The sequence below is a fragment of the Chaetura pelagica genome, unplaced genomic scaffold, assembly GCF_000747805.2.
Source record: "Chaetura pelagica isolate M959 unplaced genomic scaffold, ChaPel_1.0 scaffold473, whole genome shotgun sequence".
Lineage (NCBI taxonomy): Eukaryota > Metazoa > Chordata > Aves > Apodiformes > Apodidae > Chaetura > Chaetura pelagica.
In genome coordinates, this window is record NW_009952890.1 from 57,874 (window position 1) to 85,162 (window position 27,289).

The 27,289-nt window shown below is 39.7% G+C and overlaps 1 protein-coding gene across 1 annotated transcript; it reads left to right on the plus strand.

The window, feature by feature from the left end:
• Nucleotides 1-26,109, plus strand: GOLM1 (golgi membrane protein 1). Its single transcript, XM_009995460.1, has 9 exons — nucleotides 1-99; nucleotides 2,352-2,531; nucleotides 10,630-10,684; nucleotides 11,708-11,810; nucleotides 17,491-17,629; nucleotides 21,915-22,041; nucleotides 23,279-23,566; nucleotides 25,608-25,724; nucleotides 26,057-26,109. The coding sequence occupies exons 1-9, from the start codon at nucleotides 1-3 to the stop codon at nucleotides 26,107-26,109; spliced, it is 1,161 nt and encodes a 386-aa protein (XP_009993762.1).
• Nucleotides 26,110-27,289: the final 1,180 nt, after the last annotated feature.

Sequence of the window (27,289 nt, forward strand, 5' to 3'; positions counted from 1 at the left end):
ATGAAGTCTCCACCTCTTCTTGTGGTTGCGCTCATGGCGTGCATTGTTGTTTTGGGTTTCAATTACTGGATTACAAGTTCTCGCAGCGTGGATCTGCAGGTAACTTTCCTATTGCTCTGCGTGTTGTCCTGTACTTGTGTGTTTAATAACCATACTCCTCAACAAGAAGGATGCTTCCCTTCCTTGTCATGGGCCAGGAGCTTCAGCTTGTTTGTAGGAATTTTCACAAATATTACTGCTGTTGCTTATTTAGTAGTGGGACGTGGGGGGAATGGGAGGAATACCTCTTTGTAGGTGAGGGGGATCCAAAACTTGAAGACCTGTCTGTATGGTACTTGTTACTTCTGCTCACACAAAGCATTCAGCTATCTTGTAGCGTTTCAATTTGCAGATGTGGCAGATGCCATCCTCTGTTTTACTTCTTAGTTATGTGTGCACTGAGACTGGCATGCCATTTTTAATCTGAATGGGCCTCTTCAATTTGCATATGTTAGGTTTTTTGTCCTACATGACCCATAAGAGCATATGCATGCTTTCCCAGCAAGTAGAAAGAAATCTGCCTTTCAGAAATAGAGTCTAAAAATCTGAACTTGTGTTTCTTAGAAACCTTTCCTAAGGAGGACACAAAACTCATGTGGAATTGTTACCTTGTGTAATGGTAACTATTTTCAGTAACATTTGAGCTTGAGTATTAATTGTTTTTTGGAGCACATGTTCTGAAGTTGAGCAATATGTGAGTGAAGGTTCTGGTCTGTCACAATGTGTGCTGGATGTTTTATTTGTTTGTTTGTTTGTTTAACAAGCAAGCCTGAAAACTAACAGTCTGGTGATTAAAAATGGCTGATGAGAGGTCCTCCTAGGTTTTTCCACTGAATTTATACCCTCTTTGTGACTGAGCCAAATTTTAGCCCTGACTTGACAGCTTTAGGAGTTGAACTGTCTCACCTCAGAGAGGGCACTATTCAAACACGATACATGTCTTTGTTCATGTGATTAAGGATATGTCATAGCTTTCCGTTGGCAGAAGGTATGGTGCCTGTCTTCTGGGACTCTGGCCATCCCTTGCTTTCCTCTTAGACAGTAGTGTCAGGATGGTGGCTACCAGGAGTTTGTAGCTTTGTCGGTACTGCTGAAGCTTTGCTGCGTGGCTGTGAGGCAGCTGATGGTGAGGAAAATAAACTAGCCTACTAGCTTATTCTTGATCTTAATATCCTAGAAACGTAAGGTCCTCTTTACTGTTTTACTGTTGTCTTCTTTGTTTCTCCCAAAGTTAGCTTGAAAATAATTTCACTTCTGTGTAGTCATGCACTCTAAATGGAATAAAAGCATAGCCAAAGGCTTGGATGGACCTCCTAAAGCTCTTTGTCAGCCCCTTCATCTGCTGGCAAGGCTTTGTAGCTGTTACGACTGAAAGAAATAAGTGTTTTTCTTTGCTCTTCCAGCTAAATTGCAAGTGTCTTCCTTCACCACCCCCTCCTCCTCTCAGTTCTCTTGCTTTGTGTGACAGAGAAGCAGACTACATGGGCAGTAATATGCAGCATACTCTGGTGTAGAAAAATCTGGTCTGTTTTCTTAGAGTTTTGGAAGATGCACAGTTTTTATTTTATCTGTTTTTACTACTCCACCTAGAATGCCCAGGTCTTCCTACCTGGATTGATTCTGTTGATATTCCTCACCTTCCTATCCCCCTACCCTTGCCCTTACATGTCTTCTGCTGAAGATCCATTTTTACCCAAAATGTTTAGAAACCATTTACTGTGAAACTAAATCAGTATTAAAAAACCCAACAAGAACAACAAGAAACAACTAGAAAAGCATCAGGCTTGATTCTTTTATCTTATGCCTCTGTGTTTGTATGAGCAGTATTTGATAGTGTTAATTTTTTCTGACTGTCACTGCCCTTTCAGCAATCAAGATCAATGATTTTCTGCTTATAAATGAGTTCTTGTCATGTGTCTTTGTGTAACAGGGTCTAATGTCAAAATTGTCTGGATTAAATGTAAAAAATTATTTGCCCTTGTACTTCAAAGAGTTTATAGAGTGCAGTCTTTTTATGTGGGTTTTTTTTGTGATATTTTTGGTGGTGTTTTTTTTAGTATTTTAAAGTTCAAGTACTGTGGCAGCTTTGCACGTCTCTTTAACTGAAATTCTGATAGTCTCTACAGAGTACACGGCACAGGTGATTTATGTAAAACTGGTGTGTGTGTGTGAGGCATCACCAGCTGACACAATACTTGGATGACATTAACATTGTTAGTTCTGTGAAATTTGGTATTTCCTGAATGTGTTGGAGAAGAGTCCAGCAAGGGGGAAGCATGTCTATTTGCTTTGGCTAATTTGCTTTTCCTCAGGGTCGGATCATGGATCTGGAAGGCAAAGTCCGCAGGGCAGCAGCAGAGAGGGGTGCTGTGGAGCTCAAAAAGAATGAATTCCAAGGGGAGCTAGAGAAGCAGCAACATCAGATCGACAAAATCCTGTCCTTGCACAGCCTTCAGATGGAAAATGCCAACAGAGTACATCAGGAAGAGAAGGTAGGGCATTTTCCAGCCAGTTTTCTGTGAGACTGGTTTGTCGAAATACAGTCTTTGCAACTAAGTAGGGCTGCTCAGATGTTCCAGCCTCTGGGCATACAGTCAGCATTGGCCTGTATTGTTGTATAATATTTGGAAAATCGATATACAATGCACATTATAGCATTTGTTATGTGAAATACGACAGTAAGAACACTTCTGAATAAGCCCTCTACCCCCTCTATAGGTCATTGTTACTAATCTTGGGTTGTCCTCTGGCTTTCTTTCCTGGACATTAATATTTTAAAATTTAAAATAATAGAAGAAGCTGCACCAGCAGACATATTTGCATTCCCAGATGTAGTTGTATATATTTGTGGGCATAAATGGTTGACGTTTATTTCTAAATGCCTTGGATTTCTGCCTCCAAAACCCAGTAGCACTGGGAGACATCACAAGGTTATACTAGACTTTTGTGGCAGTGCTCCTAGCAGTACAGCACTGCGAAAAGGATAGAAGTTGAAGATGAAGATTCTTACTTAAGTAGCAGTGTGTGCATTTACTGCTGTGTAGTATCTTGCAAGCTGTTCTGCTGTGTGTTTTCCTCATAATACTCATACCGTCTCAGGTATGGTCGTTGGTCATTAATGTCACTTTTCTCACTGTAGGCAGAAATATTTAGTTGAGAGTATTCATTCTGGGTTTGTTGCTTCTCCTGTGGGGTCTCTTGACTGAAGTTTTCAGCTCTCAAGGGCTGTTAAGGGTTCACCATCAGGTGCCTGTTCGCTTGTCAAAAGTTGCAGTGCATGAACAGAATGTCATCAGAATAATCTTTGAAGAGCCTAGGGAAATAAAAATAGAAGGTAGAATTGTTTCACTAATATGCACATCAGTAGCATATTTTTCTTTTGAAATATTTTTTTTCCAAAGTCTTCAAAGAAATAATAAACCAATTCTTTTTACCTCTTTTGAGACAAATGTGTTTCTTAAATAATTTCTCTCTTCTGTTTGCGTGAAGTATTGACTGAAAGAAAGAAAGGAAGAAGGGAGACTAATGAATGCATTCACACCTGGAATTGCAAAAGGCTACACATGCATGGCAGGTAGAGAAATTATGTAGCCATGTGGTAAGACGGTGTTACTTCAGAGTGAATGAAAGGCAATACTTAAAAAGCAGCTTAGCTACAAACTGGGTAATTTGTTGCACTGTGGGGAGGTCACCAGTGGAGTTTTTGACTCCTTGGAAATGCAGGCAGAGAAAAAGGAGGATAGCCAAAGCTGTGGAGTAATTTCTCTACAGGAATATACAGTGAAGGTTAGAGGCTGGACAAGAGCCATCACAGGTATTGCCAGGATCCCGAGTGGTGTGGGAAGTATGCTTGTGGCTGTGAGAAGCAAGGCATGGCTCTTCTCTGTCCATTGATGGGCTTCAAGTGCAGTCAGCAAGTTGTAGTTTAGGCTGGACAGAAGAAGTGCTCTGTCACACAATAGATAGTCAGGCTGCTTGTGTGACATTTACAGAACCTAGTTGCAGTGGGTGTGTGTATGTTAAAAAAGCAACAGGATAACCTTGGACAAACACCTGCCCCATAACCCAATACAAAGGTGTTATTTCTGACTCCAAGCATTTATCAGCCAGAAGTAGCTGCTGCCTGGAAAATCCAGTGCATGATGGCAGCCTTGTTGTTCATTTGGCATCCAGTGTTAGAGGCTGGATGCTGAGCGAGGTGGATTTTGGGGGTGATTTAGTATAGCTGTTCCTTCCTCTTTAAGTGCTTTTCCCTCCATAGTCCTAAAATGCAGATATTCAATAATGATACAGTCTATGAAGGTTGTTACTGAAATGGCAGGAGCTGATGCTGTAGGAAGCATTAGATAAAAGTGGTCCAATGGACTGATTTCCTGTCTTCTGCCTTTTTTTTGACTGGAAAAGAGCATGTCCTAGGCGCCTGAAGTCGTCAGATGAGCGTGTATGTGCCTAAGCATCACTTTGTGACATGTGAGCAAGTATCTTGCAGAGATGTTGCTTGTTTTCCAATTGCGTGATTTATGGGTTAGGAGACTTGTTTTATTTGGAACCTGTGTACTTGTCAAAAGATACCATCAGGCCAGCTGGCTTTCATCCACTCTAGTTTAGGAGTGCCCCATGTATGGTGGCAGGAAAGGGAGGGAAACTTAGGTCTCCTTATTAAGGACCTTGATCTGAAGAAGCTGCCCACCATCTGAGGGATGTGGAATAAAAGAAAAGACAGTATCTGAGTGGAGGGGGTTTTTTGTGTGCTTATGTCTGTATCTGTGTATAAGTGTGTGTTGCATATTCACATATGCATACATACGTGTTTGTGTACGCACACAGGGACACAAATCCTTGGTTTTGGCTCCACGGATTCCAGTTGAATCTGAGATTCCTGGAAAGCCGGTAGTGAATTAATCCTTTCTGATTGTAAGGTACTTGGTCCTTGAACAGAACTTTATTTATCCCTTGGGGAATTAGCAGCAAGTGTTTGCATAGTCCAGGTAAGTTTAGTGCGGATCCAAAACTTGAGTCTCTGAAGTTGCTTTTTACAAGTCACACAAACTGTCTAAATAACTAGACAGATCTTTGAGTTGCAAACAGGATTTTATTTAGTTCTTGTTGTTCTTAAAGAAAAATGAGAATAATTTCAGCTGATGAGTGAATGATGTGTCTCAAAGGAGGGAGAAATTTAAGGAAGAAATTATGGTTCTTCTGGTTATATAAGGAATCTATATGTGAACAACCCTTCACAATCTGGACTCCTTACCAAAACCAACTCTTAAGTAGTGTTCATCTCTGCTCGCTGTATCTTACTACTCTGCTGATAAAATTCAGAATAATTATTCCACTGATTTAGTTTCATACCAAACTAATACACCAGTAAGATACTTCCCATGTTCAAGTCATTGTCAGTGGCAGTGTGGTAATACCTTTCAGTTTGATTGGCCTTCTTCTCTAGAACTCTCCTTGTGCTACTTAAAGGGCGAGAGCATAAAAGGTAGGAGATAATCAGAGCCTTCAAAGTACCCTGTGGGCTCACCTTGCACTTTGGCCATGTAATTGTGGCAAAATGCCTTTGTAATTATTCCCTTAGGTCTGAGTATGCATAGTTATCACCAGCCTGCTTTAAAAAAAATCTTGAGTTTTTAAGTTTTAACGTGGGTTTAGCAAATGGCTTCTGGAAATCATACAGAAATAGGCTAAATAGATCAAGAGAGCTTACATGAACTCTTAGTAACAACAGATAAGGAACCAGGAGTGTAAAAGTGCTGTTTCTAATCCAAAATACATTTTCTGAAGAGCAATATGCTGTGCGGTTCTTATTCAGGACTCATGGTTTCTGGGATGTACACAGCCATGATAGTCTTTTGGGAGAGTGTAGCAGAACAGTACATGTAAGCTGTTACTTCTAGTTGCTAGGACGTGCTTTTGCAGTTTGTGATTTTCTTTGGATTGAAGTAATTCTTACCCAGCCCACATCTTATTTTACTGAGGAAAGGGGCCAAACTTTGTACATCCTGTGTGAAGCACATCACTGTCTGTTGCTCAATGTCTTCTAACAATGGCCACAGCTGCTCCCAGATTCCCTTCCTCTGAGACAGCCTTTGGAGACAAAATACCTATCCATATGTGGAGAGTCACTCAAAAGGAATTACACTCTCTGAGGTGCAAGAGAGAAGGAAGCCTGCTGTGAAAAGGAGAAGGTGCCTATATGTGTTTTGGTTTTGTTTTTTAAACCAAACAGTGTTAAATCTTCTATTTTTTAAAAAAAGGCTGTAAGGAAAAGCAAGCACAGCCTTGCACCCCACTCAGCATGATGTTATTAAAGTAGCAAGATAAATTGATCTGTGTGCTCATAGCTGGTATGACAGAGGTCTAGAAAACTACCTCTGTTTAAAATTTGTTTTTACATGGTGAATAAAAAAAGTGGATCATCTGGGTACTGCCCTAACAGTGGAAATTTAGAGTATGTGTAGCTTAAAAGTTAACTACTGGACCACTTCTACCTCTGCTTAGAGGAGACTGAATGCAAAAGAAGGAAAACAGAAGGTACATTATATATATCTGTATGGGTTTTGTATTAATATTCTGACATCATAGGGTTCTGTTTTGTTTACATTGCCTACTATTTTGGTTTTAATTAAATACAACCATGTGATTAAATTTGTGTAGCTGCATGGGGCTTATTTTCTCCAGTCCAATTGCTGTTGCCTTGCACCTGTAAAACTAATTTTTTATTCATATGTGTCACCTTCATCTCTCTTTTGCTGTGAATGTAAGAAATTGTTAACTTTACAATTTTAACAGTTGCTGTTGTTTTGAGGGCTAAACTGCACCATGTCACAGTGCATGTGTACTTCGTTACAACAAAAGATACTCTAGATTGATTTTAGCCGAGTATGTGAATGAAGGTTGAGTCCCCAATTTTTACCACGATCGGATCACTCTTTGGCAATAGAGCTAGGTTTTTGTTTTGGATTTTGTTGGTTGGGATTTTTTTCCTTTTTTTGAGAATGGAGAAAAGTCTGATTTCTGTATGGAATTCAGTTCAGTGAGAAATAAGTTTTAAATTAACAATGACACCTCTGTTTTTGGGATTAATATTTGTTTTAGACTTCCTTCAACGAGTGCTCCTCCACTGAAGTATACAAGAGTGCAGCACACAGAGCAACCTGAAAGAGAAATATTGTCTTAGAGATTTTATTTATTAACTGCTTCCCCACTTCCTAATACGGAGTTAGCCATTAATCCTAGAATGAAAAAATCCTTTTATTGGCTATTATAAATGGTTTCTTTACTCCTGAAGATTATTTCAGAAGTATAAAGAAGGAGAGGACAAAGAGAAAAACATGATGATGCACAGCACTAGAAGGATGAGTGTGTGGGGAGGTGTGTTTGCAAAAATAGAGAAGGGAGTGGGAATTTCCAGATGTAATTAGTACATGAACAACAGATAATCAAAATACGGCTTGTGCTGCGCTGCCAGCATAGCGGTGGAGAGCAAATTGGAGAGCAATGCCAAAGTGCTCCTTTTCTTTGTGGTAAGAACTTAGATCAGTTTGAGTTGATCATGAGGTAAGTGCCCTTCTTCTCCCTGATTAATTAGAAATGCTTGATTCCGCAGTTTTTTTGCATGTGTAACCCTTCCCCTCCCAGCTTGCTTGGTTCCCAGTTGGTGGTGTTGTTTGCAGCTGGTTTACTGATGTCGTGGTTCACCTTTTTCTCTTTGTAGGAGCTGTATTTGTGAGTGCAAAGCTCCTTTTTTTCTTAGGTTTTAGTTCTGAAACCACAGTGTTTACTCTCATAAATTCTTCACTATTTTATTCCTTCTTCCTTTTGCAATATCACGTATAGTCAGTGTTAGCACCTGCATCAGTTCATTGTGCTTGGATTAGCTTGATTGATGACTCTGGCAAATGCTGAAGGAGTTACTGGAGCAGTGCCTCAAAGAAATAGGTGAATTGAATCACATACATGTACGTAGTTTGGAATATGTTCTTAAAGCATATGCTTTGAAATAAATTATCTCAGCTTCCTAGCAGGTATGTCTGTTATGTTTTGGGTTTTTTTGTAAACAAGAACTCTAGCTTCTGTTTCTTAGGGGGAGTATTACTCACATAAACCAGTTCTGTTGTTCTATGTTGAATAAAAAAATAATAATTTATCTCTAGCAGTTTTCATTAGAAAAATTGCTGTCCAGCTAGAGTGAGATTTTTCCATCACTGCTGGTGGCTTTTGGTTTCTAAAGATGTGCTGTCCACCACATTGGCTCTAATCAGGAAAATGACTTTTCCTCTGTGTTAGTCATAAGGAATTCTATGCAAGACGTGTGCAGACTTGCAAACAGCTGGTTCTATGTTACAGGGTTTACTCTGTTACAGAAGATTAGATATCTCTATGGTGATACAGTGAGTTTCCAAAAGCTGGATTCTGACTTCAGGGAATCATAGGTGTTGCTTTGTGGGCTGAATGAGTTTTAAAATGTGAGTTTCTTCCTGGAACTGAGTCTTGGCATGTGTTCGCTGAGTGCTTCCCAGCAGTTTGCTTTCTTGACCTGCCTAAAACTGCAAAATAAAACAATTTCTGCCAATTCACAGCCATGAGGTGAAGATGAGTTAACATTTGGACAACAGGAGTTGGAACAGAAACCCTGTGTTATTGATGTGAGCAGATGGGAAGTTTTAGCGCTGGAGCACTGCCCTGTAAATGATTAAACAGTATATCCTGCTCATATTAAACAGCCAACTAGATTTTTGTGATTCTTTCCTGGACTCTCACCCACAAACTCAGGGAGGTAGGTATGGCATTGCCAAAAGGAAGTTTTATATGCAATCCAGAAAGACAAATACATGCTTTTTTTTTTTTTTTTCCTCCTCCCTGTTGTTACTGAAGGAGCCTCTTTCACATGGCAAATAATTTTATTGACCTCAGCTAATAACAGTGATTGTTGTTCTCATGTACAAAACAATTACCACTTGTCTATTTTACCATCAAATAAGTGGTCCTGGTTTTTAGGACATGAATTTAAAGAAAAAAAACCCGACAACTAACAGAAAACTGCAATACAACAAACTGTAGGAACATGAAGTTGCCATGTCATACTGATTTTTCTAGTCCATTGACAGTTTCTGGTAATGGACAACACTGGAAACTGAGAAGGTGGTAATCATGGAGCAACCTGGTTATGTTGCTTATGCATTAGCAAAACTTGACATTTCCATCAGAACTTTTAACTTCCTTTCCCCAATAAACCAGTGAAAACAAATCCAAAGCTTTTTTTACCTGTCCTGTGGGAAAGGAGAGGGAGAGGTATTAAACCTTCCTAAGATGTTATTCATGTTGGTTTTGTTACTTTTTTTTTCATTTTTAACAAAGGAGCAAGGTGTTTGCACTCAAGGTTTCACAGTGATGTTCACAGTCTGTATATGTAAAATGGTATATGACTATTTCTTTTATTGGTTTAAAAATGGCTGCCTATTCATCAACATGTGAATGATCACTTCTTTGAACTAGGCCTGTGTAGAGGCTCAGCAAAGACAAAATCTACACCTGTGCTATGTGCTGTCTCACTCAGACTGAATGCTTTGCTTTCCCTAGTCAACCAGCATTTGTTAACTGTAGTCTCTGTGAAAAAACACACTTGTCAGCGTTTCAGGGTGACTTGGGCAGGTGGAATGGATGCAGTTGTTTCTTTACATTAAAGTGGTGTGGACATAGAAACACATCACTACTTATGCAAAAACTTTGGGCAACTGGAGACTTAATGTATCTTGATCTGGGACCCTTGCAAAATGCTGGCGTTCTGGGAGAAGGATAGTGAGGAAATTGGCAGTGAAATGTAGTTTCTGAAGGTTTTGTGGATCTCATCCTTTTGTAGTCCAAAGGCTTTTTAAATGTTAAATATGAATCTCAGTTATCCTGGCATCTGACCCACAGGAATTAATTTCATTTAGACTTGCTTCATCCTGTCCATATTCAAGTGTTCTGGGACACGTGTGTGTGTGGGTTGGTAGAGGGGGTTGATGAAAGAATGACAAACCATGTTAGCTGGCTCTTCAGAATGAGAGAGAGGGCAGAGTGAAGGAATGAAAGGTCACTCCAGCACTTTCTTATCAAAGCGAGGGAGAGGATTTTTAGAAAAGTGGTGCATTGCAAGGGCTTCACATTGCTTTAATAGAATTGCTTTATACGCTATGACTGATGCTTTCATAGCTTATCCTGGAATGCCTGAATGAAGGTGTATTAATTCCCTGGCGAGGGGGCAGTTGATCTGAAACAGCACTATGCTGTCTCTTTTTCCTTGAAGGGTTAAATACAGTAAGTCTTACTGGGACTGCAATTGTGACAGTAAACCACCGTAAAGCAGCAAGCAGTTTTAGTAGTGGACGCTTTAAATTCCTCCTCTTTTTGTTTAAGTGAAGAGATATATTCCCTTCCCCCCACATTTACAGGATTATCCCAAGAAGCTAGAATTCTTTTTGCTTTGGCAAACCCAGCACTTCATGAAGAAAATACCTTGTTAACGAGTGCTTTGGTGTTTGTGGTATTAATGGTAACACAGATCCTTTACAGTTGAAGTGTTTTCTGGTTTGCTCCTTCTAGGCAGCACTGATGAGCAACATCACAGCAAATGAACGACTGATTCAGAGTCTACAAGGTGTGTTGTAATACCTCCCCTGCATCTCCTTGTATTGATTTAAAAGCCCCCTGTTTTAAGACTTGCATTCTTCTGGCATCTTCTGAAAAAGCTCCTTTCAACTTCAAGTCCTGGTATTGATGCAGGAGCTGCAGTGACTTAGGTCCTGCATCTGCATAGTTCTAGTTCAGTGAAATGTCAGACTGATCTGCCTCAGCAGTAGAAGGATTTGTCCCTTTAATGCTTGATGCAGGACTCCTGACCCTTATGATATAAAATAATATGGAATAAAAGCAACTTACATATGTACTGTTACTGTATGTGTTCTTAATTCTACCTTTTGCATGTATTCTTGTGTTCCTGCCAGAGGTGTTTGGGTCATGCATTTTAGCACCAGGGGAGTTCACAAAGTCCTTTATTAAATAAGAAAGTTCAGTCTAATTACTTTTTTGTTAATGTTCGTGCTTCAGAATTGTTCTTAGCAATTTATTCCTCAGGAACTCCAGGGAGAAGATCCTGAGTTCTCTAAACAAGTAAATACGTTGTAGTGCATTCTTTTGCTGTCCTCACATAGAGCTTTCTATCAGGAGGAAAACTCTAAATCAGAGATACCTCTGATTTTGAGGAATAAAACTGTGAATTCATATGATCCAGGGAAGTACTACAAGCTTATCTTTAGATGGCTAGTAAATATGAATGCCATTTCATGCTGTGTTCTGATCAGTATTTCATAGACCTTGAGATTTTTCTGGCGAAAACCTAACATGCGATTTAGAGTATTGTTAATGAAGAAAAGTAGGCTAAAAATCTACGTTACACTGTTTTGTTAATATGTTAGGCTGAAAGGCTATTTCTACCTGTGCATCTTTGATGAATAAATTAAATTATTATCTATGCATTTGTACACAAAATTTAGTGAGCATGACAAATGGATGGAGTTAGTGTGCTTACTATTGATAGTTTTTTTGATAATACTATTGTAATATATGTAGGTGTTTATGTGTGCGTGTATTTTAATATATATTTTAATCTTGTTTTGGTCAGAACACTTGAAAGAGTTACAGACAGAATATGGAAGGCTACAGCTGGATGTTTACTGGTTTCAGAAGAACCAGACTAACCTTCAGAGGAAGTTCTCGTATGACCTGTAAGTATGTTCTTTCTAAAAGACGGCTTCTGGAGTTGCAGACTTGACTACAACCCCGAGTATTCTTGTCATAACTGTAGCACTGTTAGTAAATGTACAGTTTTAAGGAGAAAGTAACATCTAACATGTCCTCTGAAGTGGCTCACAGTTGATCTTGGAGAAGAGCATAGGCTGTGCAAGACTTGCCATCTCAGCATTCACAGACTTCTTCCACACTTCTTTACGTTCCTTCCACTGCAGGAGGAGAAAGGTAGAAAGACTCTCATGTAAGAGTTGTGGGGAAAATTGAAAAACTAAGAGGCTAAACTCTGAAGAAGTTTGAGAACTAAGATGCGGGAATAGCCACTGAGAAACTGTACCTCAGAGGTCTCAGAAAATTCCTGGTACAGCTATGGCCAGAGCAGTGTGTTCTGCATTATGATTCATATCTAGTAATCTGTTTTTTTTGGTAGAGATTTCCCACTGAATTATAAGGCATGGGTAACTGAACACAAGTCATTAGCAGTATCCTTGCACTGAATACACATTTCTTATTTCTGGGAATTTCTGCTAGAATTTTCTACTTCTTTCTGTTCAGTAATGTTCCCTCTACCTGTCTTCACATCCTATTGTATTCCCTCTGGTACGTAGATAAATAAAAGCAACAGAATTTTCTGTTTGCGTGTCCTTCCTGGTTTTCCATTGAGAATATAGTGCTCTAGTTATAAGTTGTTTTTCCAGCAGCCAATTTAACCGTATTTTGTGGGAATTATTACTCAAAGCTCAACTTGGCAATCAAGTAATTTGAATTTTGCAAGCTAAACTTGCAATACCTGTTGTTGGTTTTTTTGCTTTGTTGTTTTGTTTTTCTGTTGTTTTTTTCCTCACTTAAGATTTAAGGATTAGTGTTTTGGGGATACTGACTGATTAACAGTTGGTTGTGTAAGCTTTTGGTTTAGGGCATTATTATTCATTTAATAATGATGACCCAGCTGGAATGCATTAGAGGAATTTTAATAATTTAGGACTTCTAACAGACAAGTAGAAGGAAGTTGGAGACTCAATTTTGTACCAACCTTTTATTAAGCTATGTTGCACTTAGGTTTCTGTAAAGGTACTTCTGCCGTCTGAAGTTTGTTGTGTACCTCAGTTGTTAAGTACCATCCCTTTGCTGTTTAGTTAAATGACAGAGCTGGGACTCCTGGACCTCTACTGATAGTTCTGGCTGGTAAGGAGCTTGGCTAGCTAGTTTCCCTCCAGTTGGTCCTGGAGCAGTAGCACTATTTATTGCCATCTTTCAATGGGAGTCATGTTACCTCAGTCAAGGAGCTATGCTTTCTTCTCTGGCTTTGCTGAGTAACACTTCTTTCTATTCCTGGAATTTTTTTTAATGATTTTTTTTTTTTGGTAGCTATGCAAGTGAGGAAAACAAATTTTGCGCTCAGGTTTTTATGGAATGGTTTGTACTATTTGTACATTTTATGGAATGATCCTGTACTAGTCACATAATTCTAGCAAGAATATACATAAATGCATTTTTAAACTGTTGCTTGTTGTGTACCTTATGAGGGGATCTTGGAATATTAATATTTCACCATTGTAGTCAAGTTACATTACTGACCTTGCATTGCATGCTGGTAATTGTAGAAAGGAACATCTGATTGTACTTGTTACCTATAGTCCTTCTTTGCTGCTACTAAATGGTTACTTAGTACTGTGATTTTAAATGCTTACAAACCAACCTTTTCCAGACATGATTATAGGCCTAGGAAACAAGTATTAGAAATACTGAAAAAGTTACTTTTACTCTCTCTTCCTTCCTCCCTTCAGTAATGGGAGTAAACCAACATGTTGTCTTTCTCTGTTCATCTTTACTTCTGCTATGCTTGTGTTTCCTCCTTGGTGTTACATGAATGAAGTTTTTGCACCTTATGTATCAAGTACACTTTGCACAGTGGAAAAACGAAATAACTGTATAATTGAAGATGTTATAAAAAAAGAAGTCAAATGCCTTTTTTAACTGCACACATTGTAAACAGCTGCACGCATCGTGTCTTTTTAAAGAATTGGATAGTACTCTGTAGAGGACAGTGATAAAATAAGTTGCATGTGGGGAATGCATAAGAACATCTCCTAACTTGGAAGGCATGAAAATAGTTGTTCTTTCTATTTTGAGTTTCATGTTAGCAATCTATTTTGAGCAAGCCTGGTTCTTTCCAAACAGAAGTCAGCAGGAGTTACGTGAGCTCACTGGTACTGCCTGCAGGAAGTGTAACACATTCCTCAGCAGTCAACTTACTGAGATGATCTTGGTGCATGCTGTGCCCACTGCTGTCTGCTCACCGGGGAGCATGTTCAGCCAAGACTGACTGGCAGCACTGACCCTCCTCAGCTGCAGCAACCAGAAACAGAAGCCTCTGGACTCATCTTTTGAAGATGTTTTAGTATTCAGATACATTTTGATTCCTAGGAGCTTTGTTTGTTGCATAGCTGCTTCTTTGGAAATTTTGCTAGTGGTAAAAAGTCTGATAATTCAGTTGGTATTTGCAGCCCTGATGTATCTAAGAGTGTGAGTGCACAAGTAACGTCTTTTGGCAGGAATGAAGAGAGCCTATGATATGCTCCTGTAGGACAAAGGGGCTCTGTTTCTAACAACGAGGGCAAGGGCAGCAAATCCGGCATCCTGGGAGGGGGAGAGGCTGTAGGAGCATTATTGTGCACACATGTATGTGTGCACCTGCCAGGTTAACACAGACACAGGAAGCAGCCAGGAGGCTGAGCAGAAGCAGTATCCTCACACCATTCCCCTGAGGAAGGAGGTCTGCTGGTGCAGGACATGCTGGGGTACATTCCTACGCACATCCCAGCTGGCACCAGTCCCTGCACCGCCCACCACCACTGTCCTGGTGCAGCCTTCCCACCCCAGCCTGACTCCAGTTGCTGTGCCCACACCCCTGCACACACACATACATGCACTGAACAGAGAGTCTTTCACCCAGGAAAGCGTTAAAAAGCAAGCAGGAAGAAACGAGATGACTGAGCTGAGCAGGTGCAGGGCAAAGCCAGACAAGTGCGCTGACCAGCAACGTGTGTACGTGCAACTGACTGTTCATCCCCTTATCTCTCGCTTTTCTCATGCTTGTTCCTACCCGAGATCCATCCCTTTGCCTGCCTTTTGTCCCATATAAAATCTCATGCAGTCTTAACATGTTCTATCCATGCATCCTGTAACGTGTCCCCCGCCTTGGGTAGGAAACACCTTGCTCCTGTTGATTCATCTTGGTGGGTTCCAAGCCTGGACATGGGAACTGAGGCTGACCTGAGATAGCCCTGGGAATAGGGGGGTTGTCTGGACAAGATGTGCCTTTTTCTGAGTCTGTAATTTAGTCTCCACACTGGCCTTGTGTCTCTGTGCTCCTTTGGGGTCATGGAGGTGGGCCTTGGATGGACATATGACTCCTCTGATGAGCCTGGAAGCAGCTGAGGAGGATATTTGTTGTGCTTGTGTGTGCAGGTGAGGTCTTTATCACAGGAACTAACACAACTCAGTCTTGGGAGAGAGAGAAAAAACACACAACTGAGACTGAATGTAAGAGCATGAGTTTTGCACACTTGAAGTACGTCATGTTGATAGAATGAGGCAGAGAAACTAGCACTGTCCTTAACACTTCAGAAGTCATTGTATGCATGAGTAAAGGACTAAAATCTCCAGAAATTCCTTTTACAAGAAGGGAATTCCTTCACACATAATAAATTTAAAATTATGAGGATTCATCACAGATATTATTGAACATTATTTTAATGTGCAGTGTGGGATGAAAGAACATTTATGAAAGGTTGCTCTATCTCCAACTTCAGGTTGTCTGCTGCATCTTTCTCAAGCTTGCAAACTGAGGTGCAGGCAATTCTGATTTCCTGTTATTTCCTTAAAAAAATCAGTGATTTTGTGCAGAACTCAAGCCTATGTTGTTTTATTGTTTCCAGTGTCCACCAACTTATAAAGCACTGCTTATTTTCATGACTCCTCCATGTATTAGCAAAACCAGACTTTAGAAAAATGCCTCATCAAGCAGAAATGGTAATAAAGATAATTAATTTGGCAGTTCATAGCATATCTGCCTGCAACTCCTTTTCCTTTCTAGTTGTTAACTATGGAAGAGATTTTTTGCTTTTAAATAGGGATGTGGGATGGGGAAGAAAGAAAGTGCAATAAGTGACTTGCTGTTGTAGAGGGAATGCACCCTGAGAATTACTCTGGATTAGGTAATAGTTTATTTTCAGCCTGAGAAACTGGAACATGCCTGTAAAAAACAGCTGCTGGAGGTATTAACACTGCCAGAGCCAGGCTCAGAAATTCACCCCCCTTTCTGTCTTAGTGAGGAGGAAGTAAAATTTATGTTGACCATGTTGTTGTACAAAGGATGTTGAGCGAGCTTTTGCGTGCAGAAGGATGTGTACACAGGGTCTGTAACTTACGGTAAAAAGCAAAGTGGAATAAACCAAAGAGGGGAGAGAAAAAGGAAAACGGTTTTAAAAATACCTTTGGCACTGGGGCCATGAGGGAAGAGAAGCAGTGTGGTGCCCAGCCAAGCCTTTTCCTTCAGCATGCTACTCAGTGAGTGTGTGCTGACAATGGAGATGATATTTTCACCACATTTTCCCCTAGCACTTGTCATGGAGATTCCACTCAAATCCACTATTGCTTGTCCCTGTTCACCATGAGACGAAGCATACTTGGGTTTGCAAGTTGACTGGTTTCTAAGCCTTCTGCATGTGTGCTACAGGGCAATGCTCACCTGCCTTGTTAGTCACTAGCTATTATTCTTCCTCTAATACAAAGCAACAGGTACAAGACAGATTGTGAGAGAGTGCTGGTGAAAGGATGATCTTGCCCTTAGAGCAGTCACTTCCCATGAGAAATCCAGCCTAACAACGCTCTTGGGGTTTGCACAGGATCCTCAGCACAGCCACAAAAGGGGAACATGCTGCCCCACCAGCTGCAGGAAAAGCGCTGCCACAGCAGCCTGGAGACTTACCTAGAGGTTAAGGAGCTGGCAGGGAAAGGCAGAACTGTAAACGGAAGACCCTTGGTGTCAGGAAGGTTAAGGCACTTGTGGCACTGTGTATTACTAGTAGAAGTGTGTAGAAGATACACAACAGTTGCATCTTTAGGAAATACTCCTTTTGGAATTTACAGTAGCTACCGCTGAACTCAGTTTCTGTAAGATGTATTTTGTTACGTCTTGCAGCACTACACTTTGGTGACATCTTGAGAAAGACTTCAGTTTGCTAGCAGTAGCTTACATCTGTTCTTTTATTTCAACTAGTACCTTCCTGTTTCCCTTCCTCAGCTAAAATCTAAATATGTTTCTGTTATCATGGGATCAAAATTGATTTCAACTTAACTGAAACTGGTGTGCAGAAAGTAAGAAAATGGAAGTAGCTTTTTGAGCTGGTCTGACAAAAGCAGTTTAAATTAACTTCTTCCAGTAGATCTAGTACCACCTGCACTATGAATTTGTCCTTAGGACTTAGGTTAACACCCCATTTTTTTCCTCCTGACTTCTCAAATGTAAGCAGACAACAGAAATAAGAAAGTAGTAACATGGAAAAAAAAATAATAAATCATTTTACAAAATAAATATTTTACAAGAGTGTGGAGGACAGTTAACAACTGCTCACTTGTTCATATTTTCTCTAGGTCACAGTGCATCAACCAGATGAAAGAATTAAAAGATCAATATGAAGAAAGGATAGACGAGCTTACAAAAAAGGGTAATGATATACCAGAAATCAAAGAAAACAAAGACTTCTCAGAAGATGTAAAAAAACAAAGCCAGGTATGGTTTGGATAATTTTTTTTAAAACTTAAAAAAAATAAATTCTTAAGGGATTTTCTGCCTTTCTGCTATTTCCAACCAACATAAACCCATCTCATGAAGTTTTGCACTGCTTTCCTTCACAATTGTTGAATGTTTCTGAGTGATTCTGAGGACAGAACAAGGCAGAGGTCCTGCAGGAGACTCCAAATCACTGGGTCTCAGAGACAGGCAGAATTTGATAGGTGGTGCTGGGAGTGGTGTGGAGCCCACTGCTGAGTTCACAGCTCCTTTTGACTTTGTTTAAAGACTTAGTTGCTTTGTGTGTTGAAGATATATGTTGAGGATAAATCACAGAATCACAGAATGACTTGGGTTGGAAGAGACCTTAAAGATCATCTAGTTCCAACCCCCCTGCATGGACAGGGACATGTCCCACCAGACCAACTTGCTCAGAGCCCCATACAGCCTGGTCTTGAACACTCTCCAGGCAACCTGTTCCATTGTCTCAGCATCCTCACAGAAAACAATTTCCTCCTAATATCCAATCCAAATCTGCCCTCTTTCAGTTTGGAACTGTTCCCTCTCATCCTATCACTACAAGCCCTTATAAAAAGTTCCTCCCCAGCTTTCCTGTAGGTCCCTTCAGATATTGGAGGGCCAATTATAAGGTCCCCCCAGAGCCTTCTCTTCTCTAGGCTGAACAATCCCAGCTCTCTCAGCCTGTCTTCATAGGAGAGGTGCTCCAGCCCTCATATCATCTTCATGGCCTCCTCTTGACTTTCTCCAAGAGCTCCATGTACTTCTTCTGTCAAGAGAGCAGAGTACCGCGGGAGAGTCACCACCCTTGACCTGCTGGCCACACTTCTGATGCAGCCCAGAATACAGTTGGCTTTCTGTGCTGCAAGTGCACATTGCTAGCTCATGTTGAGCTTCTTGTCCATCATCACCACCAAGTCCTTCTCAACTGTGAATCACTTCAGAGTACCAGCAATCCTTGCATATGATATTGTAGTCCAAGGGTCTTTGATGTCCACCAGCTATGAAATTTCAAAGAGATCCTAATTTCATCCTTTTACAGTGGGAATGAGGGGTGTATAAAATGTCAGCTGTTTGCTATTGGATATTCTGAGTCAATCACAGAAAGTATTGCTGTACGTGATATGAGACGTTCACAAGGGTAGGACAGGCTTGCTGCAAGGGTGGCTTTGTACTAGCAAACTCCTTCCCGGGGTACACAGGATGGACGGAAATCCTGAGAAAGTTTCAGATCATTCTGTTGTCTTGGCATATGAGTTATTCACACAGGATTTGCTTAGGGATAGGACTTGATTTGTTAAGTTAGATTCAGATGGCCCTGGAAACATACAGTGAAGCTTCTGGTTGAGAAGGCAACTGATTTTATTTTCCTATGTACCAAAGTAGACCTATCTTCAAGACTTTGAGCACCAGTTAGAGAAGCAATGTTTTTTCACATGTGTTTGCAATGGGGCCTTTCCCAAATCACTGAGTGGCCAACTCTCATTGCAAAGGCAAGGGTTTGGTGGTATATGGTCTTTTCTCTGTGTCCAGCAAAAGGCTACAAGAAGAAGCAATTGAATTACTTCAGAAGGTTTTGCAAGAAGCTGGAAATGGGTGGGAGAAAATAGCTGAAATACCAGCCCAGAGGTCCCCATGTGCTCCCATCATGGCTCTAGTCTGTGTCCAGTCCTTTATGTAAAATGGTGGGAGAGAGAACTGAAGTTACGGCCTTTTATTCAGGGACCTGCATTGTATGCAGGTTGTAAGATGAATGAAGTATTAGAGACAGGAAATGCTAACTAGTTCTCTCTTAAAAAAAACCCCAACAACAAAAACTGAAACATGTGAAATATCATTTGTCAATAAATTTTACCAACAGTGTCAAATAAGTAAATAAAATCACTAAAAGTTATAGTGAATATAGAATAGTAAGTCCATTAAAAGTCCATGATTTGGAAATTATCTCGTTTAATGTCAAGATGTAAAATTCTCACTATTTGGAAAGTTGGTGTGGGAAGACCATGGAGGAGAGCTGTGTAAACTTCATTTGCAGTGTTCCTTGCAGAAGACTTTACATTACTCGTACCAGATGCTTTTTGTTTGTTTGTTTGGGTTTGCTGTTTTTTTCCAACCATTTCCAGTTTGAAAGAGAAATCATGCCAGAAGGAACCCAAGGAGTTTGTCCCTCTGCAGAACAATTTCAGTCTCCTGCAACATGCCCCATAGGTGGAGGCAGCCTTTACTCAAAGTTGGCAGGGCAGGTTATCTGTATTTTAATCCATAGATGGGATGGTCCCATATGACATAACCACTAATAAATCTACAGCCTTAATTTTTTTTTCTGGTTGTGTTCCCTGGTATCTGTGACAGTGTTTCTTACATCAAGCTGTAACCTTCTGAGTTATTTGCCCAAGGATTGCAGCTTTTTGCTTGTACAGAAGCTGAGCTATTCATCATTAGTGCAGGGCAACCCTGAGGAAATCTATGTACATTTTTAGGCAGTGTTTTTAGTTGGAAGAATTCCTGGTAAGATATACATGCTTATATAATGGAAAAGTCAGAGTTAAAATAAAAAAGATGGAGTGTTGATTAATAAACACACAGCTTTTCTTATAGCTCTGTGTTTTAAGAATGATAATACAATTCTCAGTTGAGGAATATACAACATGTTGCAATTATTATATTTTACATGAACACTTCACCTTAACATTTTTTTGCAGCAAATACCTTTTAATTTATTTGACCCCATCATTAAAAATTACTAAGCTAGAAATTTAAGATGAGCTAAGGGCTTTTGCCTGCTTAATTAAGATGTAATTTATTTCTGTTAAGTGCTTAAGTGTATTTTTACATAAGAATTCATGCCAAGCATGAAGTGGAAAATGGTCTTAAATTAGGTTTCCAGTGATCTCTACTGCAGAGAGTGATCTTGAATCTGTTATTTATAAAAAAGTATGTTTAAATATAGCATTTTTGTTTTAATGACTGAAGGAAAATGGAGTTCTAGATATCTTTACTGCAGTAACCAAATATTGTGTGGTAATACTTGCTTCTCAAGTTGTCACGAGAGTTAATGTTACATTACTTGTTGTTTGTGTTAGACTTCATGGTGTTGGCCCAGTAAGGTCTTTAGTTCTGCCTGGCAGAAAAACAGCCAAGTAATCATGTCCTACAAATCATCTACAACTTTGGCTTTTTTGTTATTTAACCACTTATTTCCACAGACAGTTTTCCAGATGACTGTGTGAGTGTTTGACAACCTAGTGGTTTATTGACCTGCTTAGAACAATGGGTAGCTACAGTCTTCCCAACAATTGTAACAAAAAATGTTCTGTTGGCTGTATTACTGTATACCATACTGCTTCTTACTAATTTCTATAGCATCAAGTATAAAAAGGTTTATGTCTCTTAGTGTCTGTATGCTTTTTCCTTCTCTGCATATTCTGATTTTTTAAACAAAACAAAAATTCCCCATAGAACAGTTTCATAAGACTGTTGGGGTTTTTTGTGCCAAAGCTGCTATAGCACAGACTCCACGCACTTCTCATGTTTGCTGTTTGTGTGAACCAAACTGACAAAGTTCTCAGCCAATTAAATGCTAATATGAGTAGAAGTTGTACATAAATTTTAAAATGCTAAATTGGAAGATCTTCAAGGTGATGTACATCTCAGTCACTAATCTCAAAGCAGGTCAGATGCTGAGGGCAGCAGTACCAGTATTTAATACATTATTAAGTAAGCTTCATCGTGTTAAAACAGATACTGCTGTTTAGTTGGTTGATTTACTGTTTTTCTTCTCTTCATCCTGAATTCAGTGTTGTTTTAGACCAGTTCTGTGAAAGCTTGCTTAGGAAGTCTTACTACGCCCAAACTCAGTTTACCTCTCCCTACAGATTACTAACAGTAGTTCATGTAGTCTGTTTTTTTGCTGTGCTGACGCTGTAGCAGGGCAGCTGTGGAGAAATGTGTGGTGTTACAGTTCTGTGACCCTCAGAGAATAACAGGTTGTTGTTTTGTGCTTGTGGAACGCTAAGCAAGAACAGTAACCTCATGGTTACTGCAGTTAGATTAAAGGTCTGTTAAATTCTCCTGGTGTGTTATGCTGTTATATAGAAATATAAATGCATATTCAAGATTGTAGGGTACATCCATCACCAGTAAAAATTTCAGTCCAAATATTTATGAGTGCTTTAGGAATATTTGCCCCTACTGAATTCTTGTCTCACTTTCACTTCCCTTTCCAAATCCAGGACTGATGTTTAACTGTGTACATTGTCTTTAATAGGCTGATGTTCAGCTGCCAGCCTTGAAGCCAACAGAGTTGAAACAGGCTGACTTGGAACAGCAGAAACCTGATGAAGATGTACTTAAAGCAGTACCTACAGTAAAAAAGATAGACCTGCAGGCTGAAGGTGAGGTGGGAATCAGTCTGACTAGCAGCTGGTTAAGAGTGTTTGTAATTTAATTGAACATTTAGAAAACATTTTTGTACAAAACATTAAGATGGAAAAATCAACAGAAGCAGACTGAACTTTAACCAGTTTTCCAGCTGGGGAGAGGTATAGTATGTATTCAACCATTTTTATTACTAGCATTTCTACTGATTCAGTTTTGTGGTGATTGACACATTGCATGTAAAGGAAAATACATGTACAGTTTTGGAGTCATACTCTGCATTTACTATGGAGAAAATATCCTGCTTATAGAAGCAATGACTTTGCTTTTTAAAATAAGTTTAATGCAAAAGTTTGATATATTTACCCTGCTACCCCTCCCTACGGAATAGCTGCAAGTTCGTCTTTAAACAAACACACATCTGTGTTTTCCAAATGTTGTCACTGAGCAAAATGCACATTAGGGAAACGAATGCAGGAGGTCCGACTGCTTAAACTAATGGTTGCTTTTGACACTACACTCACTCACAGAAACTATTAATTTGAATGGATGTATCTTTGTGCATCAGTCTTGCATAGTAGTGTGTGTAATTCACTTCAAATTCCTATTTAATTATTCCTACATGCTATTTTAAATTAAAAGCCTTGTGAGTATGCAAAGCATTTTACCTAGCAATTGAAGGTGACATTTATGTATAGTTTGTTCAGGCAAATTTAATCATGATTTTATTTCATTAAAAATACAGATACATAGGAAAAAAAGATACGGTAATGTCTGCTAAAAGGAATAGTACTTCTGCTCTTGCTCTTCATATTTAAAAACAAGAACAGCTGTACTTATTTGCAGATCTGCCCATGTGACTACTTTCTCCTGAGCTACTTTGGAACTCCAAATTAGTTTTACTGTCATTAATGAAATCTAACCCACAAACCTGATTCTTATATAGCACACTGCAGTGTTCATGTAAACTGCTCTGTTCCACTTGCCCATTTTATTAACTGCTCATACCAAACATAAGCAGGTAGAAGCATGGATGTGTTGACAGGAAACGGTGTCTCTCCTTGAGCTGTTCCCAGTAGGAAAAACATGGGTTGTTGTCTTTTTATCTTTGGAATTGATGTGGTTGAAAAATACTTTTTCAGAGGTAAAACAAGAGTGTAATGAGAAAGAGAGCAGTATTTATTAAAGGTTTTTAACTTGTCCTGTAATGAGAAGCCATAGGGTTTTTTTACTTTGAATAATTTTTGTTTACAGAAAGAATAAACAGCCTAGCTGACACCAGAAGACAGGAGCCTAGAGCAGAAGAGGAGAAACTTCCCAGTGAACTGAAAATGCCACAGGATTCACTCAAGACTGCTGCAGTTCAAAAGGAGATGCTGCCCAAGTTAGAGAAGGAGCCAAATCCATCTCAAGATGAAAAACACGGAGCTGGGCAAGATGCATTAGAGCCACCAGCAGAGCAGGCTGCTATTGAGGAAACGGAGAGGGAGCAGCTCCTAAACTACGATGCTAAGCAGGATGACTTGCCCCCTGAAAAGGCTGGTTGGTAGCTTGTTGCATATTGTTAAGAGCAGTAAAAAAATTAAAGTGTGGGATAGGGCACAATTTCTGCAAGAGTGGTGGCAGCTGGCCAGGCTTAGTATAAGGTTTCATAAAGGTTGGTGTGAGATGTAAAAGCGTTAAGTCAGTCCCCAGCAGCCTTCTACAGTCCGTGGGTAAATGGAGGCTTCTGTTAGTGCAACATGGTGCTACAAGTCTTAGTTCTTCTACATCACCATAGCAACTTTCTTGTCTCTCTCACTCTGTTGGCTGTTGGGACATGGGGAGACTGGCCCTTAAACTTTTAGGTATTAAAGCCTTGTAAGAATATGATGCATTTGAATGGGATGAGATAATAATTAACCATCCAAAGCACTGATGAGGAGATACTATGTATTGATGTGTTGCAGGTAGTCTTTTTGTGGTGTCACTGCGTAAATGTTAGCTATCCCTATGTCAAAATAAGCTAGCCTGAATAAAACTTGACCTAAGACTTCAGGTGTCTGAAGTTAAATATTGTGAGCCTGGAAAGTGAAGATCAGATGTTGCCAAGATACCAGTTTCTGGCATCTACATGTGATCCTGAACCATGTGTCAGCCTGTGAACAGCATTGTGCAGCAGAGTATTGATGTCATGCCTAAACCTTACCAGAATCTTGACACACCTCCACCTCTAGAGGAATTCAGTCTCAGGAGGAGCCAGTAGTCCACACAGAGTAACCTAGAAAAGCCGTTATGGCAGAGTGGGAAGAGATGTCCACAAAAAAATGTTTATGCTTTCCTGGTGAATGCCTTCATAGAATCATGAGTCATGATGTTAACACGTGTTGGTAACTGGACAGGGATAAATAATCTCATCTGCATTGCTAAAGTAGCAATTTTCTAACTGCTCTAAAAAGATACTGGCCAGAGAAGGCTGGTCCCCAAAGAGCTGTGAATATGTAAGTTACCTAACCTGTTTCTGTTTTAACAGAAATAAATAGCAGAAAGATTAGGTAAAAAAATCATCCAGCAATTAGTGGAAGAGAAAACTTCGCTGTGTAGCCTGTGAAAGGTCAGAGTTTCTGTGAGCTAGAATTGCCAGCAGGACGTTCCTTGGGCTGGATTGTTCAACAAAAGTACCATACCTTACTGCATAGGGTCCTTTGTAGCCTAAGTGAACCTAAGGTAGAAAAATACTTCTGCATTCTCTGAGCACCCTTTCTCTTTCAGTAAAAGCTTATTTTAGACGTATGACCTTTAGGTCTGTAACTATAAAAACCTGTTTGGTGTGGTTGTCTGAATACAGGCAATGTAATTCTAAAATTTTCAAGCCTGTTTTTAACCTGTTCTAGATGGCTTTGCTTGAGAACGTTCAGAACTAGAGACTCAGATTTCTTCTAAGTAGTGTATGCTTGTACCTCTGTTCCCTACTTTTTTTTTTTTTAATGGCTAGCTCACTGAAAAATAAAGATAGTAATTTAGCAATCAAAAACAATGTTTCCCTTTACTTCTGAGGCTCTATTCAGATATTGAATAGAAATTGCTCAATATGAATTAATGGCTGGGTGAAGAAAAATCTCTAATAGAAAAGCCCTTTTGTGTCAAGTTAGCACATCATAAAATATGCTTTTTTATGCTATATTCACAGCCTTCTCTTTGATGAACAGGCTCAAAGAAGAAGGAGGGAGCAGAGATCTATTTCAGCAGTGGTGGCAATACATTTAAACACCACAGCCAAGTTTTCAGCATTGGCTTCAGATTTCACTGTTCTTAAGCTGTCTTTAATGTATTCTGAAATTGTTCGATTTTGTTTTTCTTTGTGTCCATCAGAATGCTGACTCATTTTTATTACACTTTCCACATGCCAAAAGAGTCTTATCTAGTTTTTCAGGCAAGATTTACAGTGAAAACTGTTTTGAAATTTAACAGTTCTAAAGGAAAGTAACATGAAAACCTAAATAGCAGTGAATTCAGCAGCAGAGGTAATTCAGTGGAGTATTGTTTTTTGTGCAGATGACCTTATGATACAGCATAAAACCAGTTAATTTTAATGCTTTTCCAGACAACCAGGAACCACATGAAGCACTGAACCAGGACAAGAACGTTGATTACAATTTGGATGAGAATGAAGCTGAATCAGAAACAGACAAGCAAGCAGCTCTTGCAGGGATTGAAAATGGTAAGAGAAAGGAAAAAAAAAAAGTTATAAACTAAGTACTGCATGCTGAACTTTTCAAGATGGTATTTTGAATGGTTTCCTATAGCAGATGCAGCCAGCTAATTTCTGTTTGGTCTTTGAGCTTTTTTTCACCTTGAACATGTGACCCATTTTCTGTGTAGCCTCACTGAAGCTACTGTTTAACATGCAGTGGGGACAGTGTACGTAGCTTCTACAGTACTTCACAGTCCTGTTCGTAATTTCTCCTGTTGTGTTTTACATTGTTTTCAAGATACAGAACTATCACTTCACCCTCTTTAAAGATATTTCTGTACTATTTTTTTCCTGGTTAGTTCAAAACCCTGAAGACATTGAGAACCACTTACCTGAGCAAGCTGAAGTATGACAGAGGTTGTGAACAAAGGAGATTCGTGATGCAACTTCATCATCATCTTCTCATGTAAATGCAGCAGTGTTGAAAGTCAAAGTGATCTGGGAATGTTTTGATTATCTTCTCACATCTTCAATAATGGCACAAAGGAACCAGTGTTTTCTTGTGATTTTTGAGTACTATTCAGTACTATTTCAGTGCTGAAAAAATAATCTTCAATCTTCAGGGGCTTGTTTTGAAGCAGCTTGACCTCTGCAATCAATGACTCTCCCCTTCCTAGTGATTACAAAATTGAAACCAGCCAGCAGCAAGTATAGTAACTTTGAAGTTGGCTAACTTGTACAGTAACAGTTTGTGGGGATAGGTGGTAGATGAGGGAGTCCTCTGCCACTGACAGACTTCTCCCAGGAGCAATGCAGTACAGAAATTCCCAGCCTAGCTTTTAAGAACAGTGTAAGAAGAGCTAACTTAACAAAACATGGGAAAGATGAAAAATGGCCCATGCTGCAGCCTACCCATGTGCCTATCTGGCACCTTTTTACTGAAATGTAGGTAAGACTCAGAAAGCATGTCTATAGTCCTTGTATGTTACACAGTATGAACTTTTCATGACAGAAGGCATCTGAAATGGCATGCTACAACCAATACCCTCCACCATCTTTTGCCAAAATGCAGAAAGGCAGATGCTTACCTTGTAGAAGAGCAATCATCTCAGCTGTTCAAAGCAACTAATCTTCTGTGCTGGACTTGTAGGGAGGATAAACAGGACATTTACCAGACATCTTGAGGTCTCCCACAGGTGAAGCTGTTATGAAGTCTTAAATGTTCTATAGCCTTTGTCTCTTCTGTAATTTGTTGAATGTAACCCTCTACTAGCACAAAGACACCTGTAACTGCAGTCCAACCTGCATTTTGTGTAGCCAGCTGTGTGAAGACTGTATTTTTATGTTCTCAAGACTGACACGTGTGTTTGGAGCAATCTTTTTGAGTATGAACCAGCCTCCCTCAAGACAGCGTGACAGCAGACATGACTGACTTCCCAACCAGCAACTCCCACCTCAGAAAACACAGCTTTGTCTTGGCTTTTTCTTCCTGCACTTCCATTTTGTAACTACTTCTGTGGTGTGTCATTCCTCAGCATATCAGTTTACAACTCTGGTACCTTAAGATGTCTCAATATGCATGTGAGAGTTTG